This window comes from Cryptomeria japonica, chromosome 10, assembly GCF_030272615.1.
Source record: "Cryptomeria japonica chromosome 10, Sugi_1.0, whole genome shotgun sequence".
NCBI classification, from domain to species: domain Eukaryota; kingdom Viridiplantae; phylum Streptophyta; class Pinopsida; order Cupressales; family Cupressaceae; genus Cryptomeria; species Cryptomeria japonica.
The window spans coordinates 94,041,990-94,058,564 of record NC_081414.1 but is presented as its reverse complement, the minus strand read 5'-3'; the positions used below and the strand labels follow the sequence as shown (position 1 = coordinate 94,058,564).

Below are 16,575 nucleotides of genomic sequence, written 5' to 3'. Positions count from 1 at the left end.
ATGAATGAAATGATGCAGGTTAAGCAAGCAGACGAATTGGAAAATATTCTTGCAAAGAAATTTCTCAGATTCTTGTCAATGCGTGCTGAAGCTTTTGAGGTCCTTAGGCGAAAGCCAGTGCAGGTAGTATTAAATATGCATGCCAGTACTGATAGTGGTAATAGATTTGTCTCTACAATATATATCCAGACAGCTGAAGTTGGATTTTTCTCATTATTGTAACTGCAGGTGAAATATATGTAATATCTACTTGGAAGAGACATTGAAATAATACATCATCTAAAAAGGGACACGGTTACATCAAGATGACACTGGCATTTTCTTATTTAATTTATTTCTTTCTTTTGGAACAACCATTCTAGACCACTTAGATTTAATCACGTGGGCTCTTTCACTTCTCTAATACTGATCTTCTGTACCCTGCTGAAAATGGCCATTATATGATTTCAAGATACATTGGATTATCATATAGTGTAATGCCCCTTTTTCTAAATGCCCTAGTTTTTGCTCAAATATATATGCAAGTCTGCTGCCCAGTTTAATGTACTGTAGGCTGCAAGTTTATTCCTTGATCGAATGCCTTTTTATCTTCTCTTCTTTGATGCTGTTTTAAGTATTTATTTCTGTGTCGTTCGCTGCTTATAGGATTAAGTGCAGACTGTATTTGATGAATTCTGCTCCTTCTAATTCTGTTCTGAATTGGAATGATATTCAATGATCAATGATATTCTTCCTGAAATATTTCCAAATGATCTCTCTTAAATACATGTAAATGCACCCCTTAATCCAAGGGATGCAACCCCTTGTACAGGTCATCCAGGATATCATTTTATTTCTTTTTTTATTTCCCTTCACCAAGGTGGGCGCTCATCTTTATGAGATTGGCCCAAGACAAGTTTGGTTTATTTAATTTTATTTCTAATTCATCATTCCCTAAGAGGGGCGAACCTAACAAGGGGATCAGCCCTAAATATGTAGCCTTTGTTCAAGTTGGCCCTACTCTATTTATTGCCTAATCTGTGATCTGTCTTACATTACTGCCCTAGGTCGGCCCTGATATATGCAAAGCATCACTTAGTTTTAGATTGTTAATACTGCTATGGTTTGCTTTTCTAAGTCTCCATGGCAGGGGCATGACATATAGACTGAGATGCCCTGTAGGCTGGGCATCAGTATTTTATAACAGGTTATAGATAAAGACAGCTTATTAAATTCCTAGACAACAATGAATGTGTGTACTTTTTAACACAATTAGAAATGAAGGATAATTTATGTTCATATGACATATCTTAAGTTGATTATTAAAAAAATTGTGATTTGGCTCAAAGGGTCCCTGTCAGTGCTGACCAAGCATCAGAATTGTGCGTGCCTTCATTTCTGAAGGTTAATTTAATATGGAAGTTTTCTCAATAGAGGATATACTTATAGAATCATAGATCCACAGCGACCTCTTGGCATCCTTCTTTCAGTCATAGAAGAGACTTGTCAGAAATGCCCTTATGATTAACTCCATCAAAGTCTCAATCCATCATCGGATCAACGCAGTACTAGCATCATAATGTCTTTAAATATTCTCACTGGCTTTGGATGTTAGTGAGATAATATTGGCCTGCACCCAATTCTCAGCCTTCTGTTCTTGTATAAGATTTCCACCTCATTAAGGCCGTTAGTAGTTTAGAATGATTTTGAAAGTTCTTATTCATCTTATTTCCTTATTGTTTTCCATTTCCTTGTACCTAATGCCTAGACCATTCTTATTGTGTCGAGTCTTGTGAGCTTCCATTGATCTCACTACCGATTTCCTACATCTATAGTTCTGTTGATTTATTGTTAATTATTTGCAGGCATTCATAAGCTTTTCATTTTAATTCATAGACGATCATAATTCATAATCTGTTATTGCAGAAATACATTTTTTGTGCTAAACCTAAATATGATCTTTTTGGACCATAATTGTCTACCTTGGTCATGCATGTGCCTAGTTAAGAAACATTGCATAAAATTAGTTAGTTACTGATGTAGCATGAAAATGTTAGAGTATTCGGGTATTTACTTGATTAATTAAACATAATTTGTTTAATTATTTAAGTTCCTTTCATCTCTTTTACACTTAAGCTAACTTTAGGTGCATATAATTAATTATTTTAATTAATTATTATGTGCAAACCTAGGTTTTCCCTTTTAGGGTTTCTTGACCTATTAAAGGTTGAGTTCTTTCTTTTCATTGTATGAAGAAGGATTATTATTGACAATACATTTTGGAGACTATTGAGCTCCTGTGGTGTTGTATTTTCTCAACTCCTATATGGTATCAGAGCTTCAGATCTGCAGCTACCTATTTTTGTTTTGAGAATTTTTGGCTTTGGAAGCAGATCTGGGGTTTCAGGAATTTTTTATGTACCTAGGGTTTGACCTTTTTTTCTGAGCACTTTGGGCCTAAACAGACCTCACCATCGTGCTCAGAAGGCCCGAAAACCCCTATGGTCATATAAAATTCAACCTATTTTGGTTCTTGAGCCTCTGGGAGCATTTTTTCTCAGATCCAGATTGTACGGTCTGGCACGCAAATCGAAAAAAAATTCAAATTTTTTTTTTTTTTTTTGCCTTTTTACAGCATGCAGGTCGGAATTTTGATTTTTAAAAAAAAAATCTTCAAAAGAAAAATTAAAAAATCAAAATAGGGCACAAGAAATTTTTGTTTTTCATAAAAAAAAAAGGTTTTTCTGGGGGTCCTCATGGTACGCAGGGTACCGTGGGACCCCTGCCTTGTTGCAGGCTCTGCCGTCCGGCCCCCTGTTAGCCTCGGGCCCCACGCCACCGGCTCTTTCCGACCCCCTGCGCTTCGGCCTCCAGCCCCCTTCGTCGGCACTGGCCTCTGGCTCACTTCTAGCCACCGGCTTCCCGGCCCTCGCCGGCTTCGACCGCCGCAATTGCTGGCCCCGCCGCCCCATCGGCTTGCTGCCGCCTGTAGCCCCCGGCCTCCGCCTACGGCCCCCAGCTCCCCGGCCATCGTCCGCTTCCCCGCCGCCGCTTCTCGACCGCTGCTGTAGCACCTCCACCGCCGCAGCTCACCACCGCCAAGCCCCGGCCGCTGCTCCTCTCCCCGACCGCCGCTCAGCTCCCTGGCTCGCCGCCCATGCCCGGCCTTCGCTCCGCTCTCCTGCCCCTGCTCCGCCCGGCCCCCTGACGCCGCCCACAGCTTCCCTGCGCCGCCCGACCACCAAGCTCAGTCGCTAGCCACCGGAGCTCCGCCAGGCCGCCACCGGAGCGCCACTCCCTGGCCATCGAACCACCCATTGGCCACCAGACTCCCTTTTTTGGCTTTTTTAGGGGCGGTTTGGTTTTTTGGCCCTATCTTGGGCATACGGAGTCGTTTTTTCCAAAACGAATAGGCGTCGGAAAGTTGGTTCCGAGGCCGACCTCATGGTGGTAGTAATTTTTTTCCAATTTTGCCGTTTGACTGTCTTTTTTTGCAGTCAAAAGTGAGGTCTCTTTTTTGCACTCCAAGAGACGTAGAATGAGCATCCGACCTCCGTTTTTCGAAAACTTTATATTTTTCGGAAAGCTTGTGCTGTGTACTTTCCAGAAATATGAGTTTTATTTCCAGATTCTGCTCCATGCATATTTTATTCAGTTTTTTGCTTTTCAGCACTTTGGTGGATATCGTGGTTGTTTTAGATCTTGGGATCTCTTTTCTGAGTAGGGTGTCTCTGTTTTGATTCTCGTTTCTTTTTCCAGTCTTCTTATCATTGTAGCTTGTATTTATTGCAAACGCACTGAGATAAAGTGCCATCATGCATTGTTTACTTGGAATCTTGCATATTTTGTGTCTTGTTGTACATGCACTATTGATCAAGTGCCATGAGGGGGTTGATGTTTGCCTGTTGTTTGCCATCTTCCTTTGTCTAGTGAGTGTTCCTTCCACGACATTCACCTCATGATGATGTGTCTCAGCACCAGTGATGTTCTTGGTTCTTTGTCATGCAGTTGTTTTTGGCTGTCCTTTTCAATGTTCCTGTCCCTCTCCCACTTCCGCATTATGGGGAGGTTTATTCTGTTGGTTCTACTGCTTCCATGGTTTGATTGATCAACTCTTCAGGCTTTGGTTTCTCATGCCATTTGTATCTTCGATTTCAGTTGTTTTTGCCTTGTTTGCCTCCTGATTCGAGTAGTGTCATTTGAGGGCACTCATGCAGATTACAGTCTTCTCTACCTGGTCATGTTCTATTTCAGTGGAGGTTCTTCAGAGCAATAGTTATTCTTCGACAGAGTTTGCAGGTTCTTCATGCTTCAGTGGTGTTCTTTTTATCTCTTTTTGGAGTATAGTTTTGTTCACACATGGTTTTCTCTATTTCTCCAGGTCATAGAGATTTCATTGTATTTGGGTACCTGATCAGGGCTTGTTGCCGGGACCCATCTTTATTGCTTTCAGTAGCTGTTCTAGGTTTTAGCTTCTCCTTAAGTCTATCTTAAGGGGGGGTGTTAGAGTATTCGGGAATTTGCTTGATTAATTAAACATTATTTATTTAATTATTTAAGTTCCCTTTATCTCTTTTACACTTAAGCTAACTTTAGGTGCATATAATTAATTATTTTAATTAATTATTATTTGCAAACCTAGGTTTTCCCTTTTAAGGTTTCTTGACCTATTAAAGGTTGAGTTCTTTCTTTTCATTGTATGAAGAAGGATTATTATTGACAATACATTTTGGAGATTATTGAGCTCTCATCTTTTGGAGCATATTTTTCCTGTGTATTCTTTCCTTCTGTGATTTGCTTTATTGCTTCTCCTTGTAACAGGTTTTTCAGCTTGCAGAGATTATTTGGGCTCCTGTGGTGTTGTATTTTCTCAACTCCTATAGAAAAAGATTGCTACTTAATGTGCATCTTTTGTGAGAGGCAACATCACAAGTTCTCATATTAAAATTAAGGAGCTCCTCGTTAAATCAATGGATATTCATGCAATGATTTATTTGAGGATATTATGCTGGGATGAACTTCTATTTAAAGTTACATACTGTTGACGTGTATTTTGTACACCATCATACACAGAATAAAATACCAATAGGCATCTTATCCTCTCTTGAGAAAATAGTCTCTAACTGCTGAAGATTCGCGTAAAGGATCAGTTAGGTAGACTCCAAGGTTCTTTGATGTAGGGTCTCTACGTGTGGACAAGCTCCAGTGGTATGATGTGATTTGCTGGGATCACAAGGGGACTTACATGTGATGATTGAACTTCCGATCTGCTTTGCTGGACACAGGCTCTGACTAACTTAGATTTGAAAAAAAAAGAAAAAAGGATAAGGGCGAAGAGAGGATCTAATCCTAATACTAAGAATGTAGGAGCAATGACTTGATTTTTGATGAAACTCTAACTAGGTCTTGTTTTGACATCAATGGAACATCTACACAAGACTAGTGCGATCTTCTAAGGGAAGCTTTATGATGTTCAAATCATCACCGCAGGCATAGATACCATCCAAGTTGATGCATATCAATGAAGAGGCAACAAATTGAAATTGAGCTTAAGCTGAACGATTCCAGTTGACTACACAAGGCAAGTCTGCAATCAACAAACTGCTAATAGTATGGATATACGAATTCCACCATCAATCAATCACATTTCCTCCATTCATCTAATCATCTACCATCTAAGATTGAAGACTCAACAAGAAACCATGCAAATTGCAAGAAACGACACACTTCACCATTACTTCAATGAAAATGGAGTTTGTTTACAATCAATGGCAACAATTTCTTGCCTTGTCCTCCTATTCTACTCTAATTGCTTCCAACTATTCTCTAACTATCTTAACTATTTACATACTATCTCTAACAATTGCTAATTAGCCTTTACAAATGAAATGCTTGGGCTTATATAGTGCCCACAATACAATTTGATGGCTTAAATCAATTCAAGATCAATGGCCAAGATTCAACAATGAAAACCCTAATTAGGGTTTGTTACAACCATTACATAACATTTAATGCTTGACCAATGATAAAATTGTATTGCTTGGACACATGTCCCTTCTAGAAAAATCGACCAATGGATAGCCGGGGTAGGTACATCGGAGTTTGTGCCACCTTCCATGAGTTAAGTACATTGAATCTGGACATGCTGAGGTGGACCACACTGACTGGAGGAGTGATGACTAGGATGCCACCTCATCTGACACTTGTAGCTTGCTAGATATTCAATTTGATGTCGTTGAGAGGCTTGCTTTAATTAACTCTTGTTCTAACTCCTTTTGTCCTTGATTTGCAAGATGATGATGTACCTCGCCTTGGAACGCTGGATTGAAAGAGGTCGCCCCTGTCCTGGCTTGATCGTTCCGGCGAAGACCGTCCTGGCGAAGACCGTCCTGGATCCGGCTTGATTTTCCTTGAAGAGATCTCCATTTGATGCCTACACAACATTTCAAAATTAGCAACATGATTTTGCAATACATAACATAAATTAAAGAGCAAATTTTAGGAAACTTAATGATAAGTCCTTTATTAATCATTTCCTAAAAAAGATTGAACTTATTGAAATTCAAAATTTCAAAAATTCAAAATTTAAGGCTATGACGATCAAAAACTAAAACAATAAAACAAATATCGCCATACCTCAGTAGAGAGCTAACTCTAGAATGCAAAACAAGGAATTTGCCTAGGCAAAATCAAAATTAGATGGCTTCAACGTGATCTCCTTTAAATGAACGATCCCTTTATCAATTCATCACCCTTGAGGATATCTTTGACGTGGTCTTTGGCAAGTTCGCCCAACTTGAGACTAAGCTCGCACTCCTTTGATGATGTCTGCGCCCTCCTCTTGAATGACAATTTCACACCTCCTCGCACTTCTCCTTCCAAGATCGCATGTAAGATGGTGAAATGATAATGTGAAAATAATGATTTTCACTTCTCCTTTATAAGCGCTCTCACCACAATTACCATATAGGCCGACTTTGGAAAAATTAAGCAATTAAAACAATTTTTACATCAATAACAAGGCCGACCTCATAACCTTAGCGCTCCTTTTGTTTTTTTATTAATTAATAAACAATTAATTAAATGCCTTAGTCATTTAAATTAATAAATTCGGTTTTTCTTACAAGGCAAAATAATTAATTAATACCAAACGCAATTTTTAAATGCTTTCAATTAAATATCGATTTTTTTTTTAGCATTTAAGATAAATTCAAAAATATTTGCTTGAGCGCCAAATTTTGAAGATGAAAATACGTACCTCATCGCCCTGGTCCCTGACTGAGGGACAGGAGCGATCTACCTTCTTGGTCTTGATTCGTGCAATTTTGACGTCCAAAGTATTTATTTCCACGTTGAATTAGACATTTTTGCTAGGATCTTTGAGCTTGATTGTCTTGTTCTTGCAAATGAATGTCCTTTTGTGGTGATATCGCCCTGGTCCCTTGGAGAGGGACAGGAGCGATCTAGATCTTTTCACTTGAAGTTCTCCGTTCTTGATATCAACTTCTCCTTTATTACCTTTCAAACAACGCTTTGAACCCTTTGCAAGTTTGTTTTGTCATGATCTTCGAAGGAAAATGAGTGCTTTGGCAAATATCGCCCTGGTCCCTTCCTGAGGGACAGGAGCGATCTTAGTGTCCTGGCTCAAATTTGCAAACTTTTGATCTTCGTTCTTCGTTCATTGCCTTCCAAAGGACGTCCTTGACCTTGCCTATCCTTGCCTCGTCTTGGTTTTGACGGGACATGAGTGTTTTAATAAAAATCGCTTTGGTCCTTGTCCAAAGGACAGGAGCGATATAGGCTCTTTATACAAATTGGTGATCGTTTGACGTTTGAAGCCTTTGGTATATCACCTTCGAAGGACGCCTTAGACCTTTTACCACCTTGCAAAACCTTGACTTAACGTGATTTTTGAGAGATTTGGCCAATATAATCAATATCGCTCTGGTCCCTTCCTGAGGGACAGGAGCGAACTTCAAGTTTTTGAGCTTGTCCTTGCGTTCTTCAACTTGCCATTGCTTTCGATGCGTAAAATGAAGTCCCTTGATTCTCCTTAATCACTTAACACTTGATAAACTTTCAAAATCTTGGCCTTTATAGGAATTTCGCTCTGGTCCCTGCCTGAGGGACAGGAGCGAATTAGATGTCTTGGTGCAAATCCTTCATCTTTGGCAATTTTTGATGCTTTGTTCTTCAATGAGATGCCTTAAAATGTCCACGCCACCCTTCACCTTGACTTAGAGTGATTGAACTTGGAGGAAAAGGCAATATAATCATTATATCGCCCTGGTCCCTTGGAGAGGGACAGGAGCGATCCTGATCCTGTAGGCTTCATTTCACTTTGCCAACCTCGAAAATTATCTTCAACGGCTTCGTAATGTACCTTTTCACTTATCCATGCCTTGGGATTCATTGTAACTTGGCAAGAAAATCATCTAAGACAAAAATCGCTCTGGTCCCTTGGAGAGGGACAGGAGCGAACTTGGGCATTTGGGTCCCTTGTTGACATTTGATAATCTTCAATTTGTCTTCAATGGGTTCAATTCATCTCCTTTCTTGCCTTCAAACATAAAACTTGCTTGATCTTTGCCCAGATCGTACCTTATGAAGAATTTCGCTCTGGTCCTTCAGTGAGGGACAGGGGCGAATTTGACCCTCTAGGCAAAAACTTCATCATTTCATTGTTTTTGATCAAGTTTGGATGCTCTATCATGCTCATTTCGTCCTTCACCATGCCTTTGATGTCTCAATTCGTCCAAACACGGTCAGGAATAGCTCAAATAAGTATTTTCGCTCTGGATCCTCAGTGAAGGACATGAGCGAAATTTGACTTTTCGCACTCTCTATCAGGATAATTTTTATGGAATATAACATTTAAGTATAAGAAACTTATACTTTAAGTTATATTCCATATATACTTTCAGGATGTTTGAGAGTGGTTTCAGACCTCCAGGAGTTATATTGCAAAATCTAGTTTTTGAGGTTTTTTCAGTTTCCAGACTTAGTCAAATTTCAGGATCAGGACATTCCAGACTTAGCCAAATTTCAGGATCAGGGCCTCACTCAAGCCGGACTTGCTTATCCATGTGATCCCCTGGGCGACGTTCAAAATGCAAAGGCTAACCGACAAAACCCTAAAAAACCTAAAGAACAAACCCTAAAAAGCAAAAAACATGGGTCCCCATTTGCAATGGGGCGATGTGTGAAAACGTCACAACACATACCTAGTAACTAATTTAAATGTATATAGATGTGATGAATGTTTGTATGTTTAGGTCCAGACTTGCACGCATTGTTTATATGCTTGTTCTCTAGATGCAGGCCTACCAATGGTATGCTGAAAATTTTCATCATGCAAACACCTGCTCCTATTTTTTACACACAAGATCTATAACATTGGGCATCATAACCTATATAAATCCAGAAGAATCCATAAAGAGAGGATTTTTTTATTGAGATATTGTAATATCAAAACCAGATTTGGCAGTGGAAAATTTTGTCAGAGGAAAGGCTTTGCTACAAATGATTTCATTAGTAACATTCAAGTTAAGAGGAAAGCTTGCTTTCAAACGGACTTTAGCTTATGGTATATGAATGGTCATGTTTGTGAGGTTTGGCAAGGATTTTGCAGTTTTCTATTCTTGTTAATGTTTGGAACATTGTTGCAAGACTCACAGAGTACTCTGCCAAGTTTTTCAGGTAAAAACTCGTAGAGAAAAATTACCAAGTTTTTGGCAAGTTCTTCACAAAAACTCGGCAAGTCTCTGGCAAAAACTCGGCTGCATTAAAAAAGAGGCCCAGATGTGTCAAAATATTATGTAATTTTTTTCTTCAATCCAATATCATTCTCTTTATCAGAATATATACATGAAATATAACTTCTAAGTATCTTTAAGTTATATCTCATGTATATATTGCAGGAAGTTTGAGAGTAGTTTAAGATCTCTAGGAGTTATAATGCAAATTCTAGTTTTAGAAAATCTTATAAATTTTCAGAATTAGTCAAATTTTAGTAATCAGTAGGCTCCTAGCAGCATTCTCTCGTTCTCTATCTCACTCATTTTATTTGTCCTGAATTCTAGACCTATCTCTCTCCCTATCACTCTTCCTCTATCTCATTGAATTTTGCAAAAAAAATGTGTTTCTAAAGAAATTTAAGCAATTTTTTAAGTTGCCAAGTACAAGTTTTTTAATTATGGTATGAAAGAAAGACACAAAATCTAAATGCGAGAACACTAGTAATAAATGGCAATTGTTTCAGAAATTTCATAGCTTTACCTTTTTATCTGTATTTTGAATGAGTGGAACCATATTTAAAAGCTGCACTCCGGGATGAAGTTATAGCATCCACCCATACAAAAGCTTCAATCAAGTTTAAATTGAAACAAAGTTACATTGTTCTTTTAGAATCATTTTTCATCACCGGTATCTTTTCTAGCACCAAACAATGGATTTACTTTGCAACTCAATTGATTAATGGAGTTCCGTTTTCCTGCATGTAGACAAACATTTTTATTAATATTTTTATCCTTGTTTCTCAATACTTTTTTGAGTTTATAGTGTTTCCATTTTGTCTTATATTCTGGTTTCCAATGTATTAATAACATCTCTTTTTCTATCCATTCACTTAAAGCATGAAACTTGTAGGTGCTCTAGAGTCTAGACTATTTACTTCTTGTTTCAAGCCTACCATTTCCAACAGCTTTCATAAAGTCTCCTTGTCTGGAATTTGCAGGGTTATGATATCAGCTTTTTGATTACAAACTATCATTGTGAAGAAATGTATAAACACAAGCTTATAGATTTCATCGTCCAATTTATGGAAGTAAGTATTTGTTAACTCCGTTTCAACATTACATCTATATGTTATCTTGTCATGCAAGATCTTTTACGATGCCTTCATGTGTTTACAGTTTATGTCAAAGAGAATAAAATAGATGTACTTGGTAAATTCCAGTGTATTCATGCGAGAATACTGTTAACTTTGAGAAATGCTTTTTGTAAACTTTATATATGGAGCCAAAACTATTAGATTTCCAGTCATACATGAAACTACAAATTCTATTTTTCTTTTCATTAAGTTTTTTTATTGAATTTGAAGTACTTGTGAAATCAAGTTTTAACTACGTCTCTGTACAATTTATAATGTGTTCCTGATTTTGTCCTTCTCAACCTTGCATATATTTCCATCCTCCATAAATGCTTTTTAGTTTTATCGTCTTGCGAATACTTTTTTCTTCTGTGTAGAGCTGTTTGCACTTAAGGCTATGCTTATTGCAGTTCAACAATGTAGTTATGCAATGCTTTTATTATTGACTCATTTTGTGGGATCTGTCTGCTTGTAATGAATTTAAAATTAAAAGGAAAATAGAATCATTCCACCCCACACAAACTAAGTACAAAAAAGTATTATTTTTCTTCCCCGCAACAAATTGAGCTAAAATATCTTACTAGCTAGTGCCATTTTACTTGACCACTGAGTATATAGTCACTTGCATTTTTATGATTGTATCCAACGAACAAGATCTATTGGAGATGAGTCTAATAAGAAGTTACTTTTTTCTAATAAAACTTTAAAATATATGAATGTTGATGTTACAATTCATCTTATATGTAAAGATAATTGTCCCTGAACTTCTGTTTGCCTTATTTAACGTTTGCATAAATCTATATTGTAAATCGAGCTAGAAAATTGTATAGATTATTGTGCCAAAAACTGAACAGTAGTAGTAGATGCTTATGACGTTATAGGGCCATTTCATTACTCAAAGAAACAGCTATATGTTGCCTAGAGCATTCAGCATTTTCTTTGGCTTGGGGATGGTATTTTGACTCTGGTTGGCAATCTTGCAGGATATTGACAAAGAGATAAGTGAATTGAAGCTCTCTGTGAACACTCGTGGGCGGCTTGTGGCAACAGAGTTTTTGAAACAATTCACCTAAATATGTTATATTGGAGAACCTATTGAATATTTTTCTGAAAGATAAAAAAATGGGCGATTTTCTGTACAACTGGTATATTTTTTGGAATTATGAAAAATATGCCTGTAATAGTTTAAAGGATAACACTTCTTATGCTGCATTTAACTGTAAATCCAAAGAAGACAGTTTTTAAGCATTCATTTACAAAATTTATAAGAGAAGACAATGAAAATCTTGTTTACATAACCTTGAAAATATTGGTCAAAGGTTGAAAATATGTCGATGGATATATGAATAGTAATAAACTTTGGATTTAAAGCTTTAGTACAAATTTGAAAATATTAAGCCTATATTCTGCTGTAATCTTTCTTCCAATTTGCAGCTTCCTCACTTTTATGAATGTCTTGATGTGTTTATAATTCTGCCTAAAATAGGGGTTCTGTCCACAATTTGACAGGAGAAATTAAGGGTTTTTGTCCTTCATTTTTTTATTTTTGAATGGTTTTTGTGCTCGGATTACTGAATAATTTACTGGGGAAAATATATATAATGTCTTCGCGAATTGCTGTTCCCATCTCCTTATCGATCTTCCTTATATACCCTTTTTCTTTAATGGACGTTACTCTTCATCTACATGCCTTTTTGACTTTTCATTAAAACTAAACTTCTTTAAATTTCAGTTTTTTTTTTTTTTTCTAATACAAAATATTCTCCCTTTTATAGTCCTTAAGGGAATCGCGTGAGAAAGGAGGGGCGCATTATAGTATTTCTTAACAAGCTTGAGATATCCTTCCAAAATGTTATTAACAGAGGCTGTTAATAGTGATAATCACCAGCCCTAAGTATAGGAAAGCTTTGATTATAAAATACCCCTTAATTAGAACAAAGTTATTTAGTATTACACTGACTGGTTATTGCCTTGATGGCAGTTACAATATAAAACTTACAACAATTGGAAGTGCCATGTGGAGTCACTATCACTATTATCAGCCACCATGAAAGGTTGAATGCATCCTTTGTGTGAGCACACACTACCCACTGAAAGGGTTTCGTCATTGACACATGACCTACCAAATTCACAAGTTTTTCATTCTTAGACCTGAATGCTGGACCAACAATTGTAGTGATTTTGTATTGGGGTTTTGGATCTTTGTTCAAAGATGCCTTTTTTTTTGCCATCTTTGCAACCTTAAGACAGCTAGATAATGTTGAAATCCTCACAATGCTCTCCTTGTTGTGTCTAGTACTTGGGAATGGCTTCTCATACTCATTGGTCATTGTTTTCCTTTGCCTCAAGCTAGCCATTTTCTCTTTTTGTGGGAAAATGAGGTTGATAGGTGTGAAAGAGGGTCCCTTGCAACCTGCAATTATCCTTTAGCATGGCAAGGAAACCTGTTGGGGTTTAAACCCTATCTGCCATATTAATGGCAATTGTTGGCTCTCTTGTTGCTGGTTTGATGGAAGTCAATGTGGTTCATTTCAACTATCCTAGGATGAATGGCAATGACGAGGAGCCATGTCAGCATTCTGTGCATTAATGGTACTCTCATTAGATAGGGTGGTAGGCAGAGAAGGAGGACAATGAAAATATGTGGTAATGCATGATTTTGAAGGTTAAGGTTGGGAATGGGGCATGGTGGTATGTAGAACTCCAAAGTATCGGATAGTGGAAGCAAGAAATGGTTAGGTGGTGTGAGAGTGGAGGTAAGTCTTAAATCCCAATGAGAATTGGTAGAGAGGCAGACTTGAGAAAGGAGTCTTGCCAAAGGATAACCTAACTACTTCAACCACTTATATAGACTCATTAGCCTTGTTGTACTTTCACTTTTTGAATCCATGGAGGATTTAAGTCAATGTTTGAGAGATGAAGGGGAGGGCTTGCATGTGGAATGGGATTACAAAAAAGCACAAGTCATAATTTAGGGCATTATGGTTCATGGCATGAATTACATGGAAAAGTGACATGACAAATCCGTTGCGGCTAGATTTGCTTGCCCTCAAGCAACCTCAAACTTGGGTGTTTTAGAATTTCTAGGCCTTCCCAAGGCACATCCTTAGTAGGAAGATTCTTCAATCTAATTAGTACTTAGTTATGCTTCTTCCCCTCAATTTCCTCAATCTAGTTTTATGATTGTCTTAGGTATCAAGATGACTTTTTCTTCATTGTTTAGGGGAGGTAGCTTTGGGGATGGTTTGATGTGTTTTCTCAATGCCTTAAAGCAAGAGACATGGAAAATGCTATGGATTTTTTTTTCGTCTAGTAGTTCCAACTCATATGTTTAAGAACCTTGTAGAGCTTGTAAAAATGAGGTTTGAATTTTTCAAATATGCTTCCCTTTAGAGAGGATTTCTTGTAAGGTTGCAATTGGACAAACAACAACACTCCAAAAGTCTGCTCCATTTGATGGCTATTAACATACATCTTTTTATGATTTTGTGCCTATTGGATGTTGTTTTTGAGCAATTTCAAGATCTTTTGACCTTGTTGGATTAGGTCACTCACCTCTGGAACCCTTTTTTTGGAATAGAGTAGGTCAAACACTGTATTTGCTTCATATCCATACAATGGCATGAAGGGAGTCATGTCAATGGAGATGCGATGAGGGTTGTAGCGATTCTTTCCTAGGTGAATCCTTTTGTTCCATGGCTTTTGTTGGTTTGCTATAGTTTCTTTAGGTAGCCTTCCACCCATTTATTTACCATTTCCATTTGTCCATTTGTTTGGGGTTGATAAATTGTGTTGGGTGTGATTTTGATTCTTGCTTGTTGGAAGAATTCTTACTAGAACAAGCTCAAGAAACAATGACCCTTGTTGCTCATAATGCTTTTAGGCAATCTATGAAGCCTAAACACTTCCTTAAAAGGACACCTCAACAACTTGGCACTTTATTGGTGGGAATGGTCAACAAGTGTGCATACTGGTGAGACAATCCCTAACCATGTATATATAGTTCTTGCCTTGTTAGGGAGCCCCATGATGAGTCCATCAAGATATTGTCCCATTTCTACTTAGGGATTGGTATGGTTTGTAATAGGCCTATTGGGAAAGATCGGTCTCTATTGTTTCATTGGCAAATGGTACATTCCTCAACATTTTCATGTACATTACCTTTGAGCCCTTTTCAAGTGAAGAGAAATACCCCTAGTGGTTCACCAATGGTAAGTCATGCTTTGCCCTAAATTTTTTTGCCTTCATCTTGGATCTTAGTACTAAATAAATCTTGCCCTTAAAGAGAATGAGTTCATTGGATACCGAGTATTGACCATCTCAGTGCTTTCTTATCAATTAATTAGGAGTGAAGGCATTCTTGATGTAATTTGTTATGCTATCGATCTTATAAGCTATGAAGATGTCAATCATTAGTTCAAGGTGGGCTATTTAGATTAGGCATCAACAATTATCTTTCTTTTTCCATTAACTTTATCAATATCAAAATCAAATTTATGAAGTTTGCTCACCTATTTTTGGTATCTCTCATTCAAGTCCCTTTGTCTAAGGATTTTTTCAAATTGTTGTGATTCAACTTGACCATAGTTGAATATACCCCCAACTAGTTATTGCCTAAACTTTGTGAATATATGCATTATGGCAAGTATCTCTTTATTGTAGATTGAGAGATTCATTTCCATGTCCTTACGTTTTTTATTCTCAAGGACATGGGGTGCTTTCTTTGCATAAGCACAACTCCGATTGTCTCTCAAAAAGTATCACTTTCCAAGGCAAAGGGTGTAGGAGTTGATGATCAACCACAAGAGCCAAGAATCGTCTGCAAACAAAACACCTATCACAGAAAAGAGATCAAGCTAAGATTGTATGCTCTATAATAGCCAAATAATTCTATATTATTGTACAAAAGAATTGTAGATTCAATATTGAAGGTACAATATTGGAGGTACAAAATGATATTAAATTTTGGTTTGAGTGTAGGGAACAATTATTATTTCCTCAAAATCTTCATACTTTTATCCTAGAGATGCATATTGACATGCTTAAAAACTCTAGGTCAGCCATAGCCATCTTTTGAGTTTTAGTTGCATTATTATAAAAACTTGATTTGGATGAATAACAGGATTAATGATAATATGAGTTTAAGATGAATTTCCAAGGATGAAGACCTTGGATTATAAGAATTTTTTGAAGTTGCCAATTACAACAAGTCTACCCAGAATTTGGAATTCATTGACTTAATGATTGTATTGATTTGATTTTATGAAGAATAATTTTATGCTCTTTTTTTTGTTGGAGTATGATACTAAAAAACAATATGGAGATATATCAAGATGTGAGGAAGGCATACTACACTTGCACAAATGGATCTTCTTTAATACCAAGTTCACTTTTGCTTGATGGATGGAGAACTAGAGTTGCATGGGGAGAATAAAGAGAATGCGAGCTGGAATTTGAGTTGTAATTCACTCATAGGAAGTTCTAATAGGACTCACCTCATCTCATTGTAACTAAAATTTTAATTAGGGACCACTTTAAAAAGATGGATCTAAATTTGAGATTAGGTTGAGTTAATCAAGGAACAAGGTGTAAGATCATTTCTTTAAAAGGAGAGATGTTAATCATTTTGAAGAGGTAGGACGTAAGAGAGAATTTTCAAATCATAAAGACAAGGATATTGAGGATTTTTCGTGCGCACGTTTGCTGAAAGTCTATCACATATCCAT

At 37.2% G+C, this 16,575-nt stretch overlaps 1 protein-coding gene across 2 annotated transcripts in view; it reads left to right on the top strand.

Annotated features, from left to right (window-relative positions):
* Positions 1-12,147, top strand: part of LOC131052609 (actin-related protein 2/3 complex subunit 4) — an 88,925-nt gene extending 76,778 nt beyond the window's left edge. For both annotated transcript variants that reach the window (XM_057987207.2, XM_057987208.2), the window contains exons 6-8: positions 19-123; positions 10,715-10,804; positions 11,833-12,147. In XM_057987207.2, coding sequence (XP_057843190.1) covers positions 19-123; positions 10,715-10,804; positions 11,833-11,922 — 285 coding nt within the window. In that variant the 3' untranslated portion in view covers positions 11,923-12,147. The remainder of the gene's footprint in view (positions 1-18; positions 124-10,714; positions 10,805-11,832) is intronic.
* The last annotated feature ends 4,428 nt before the right edge of the window (positions 12,148-16,575 follow it).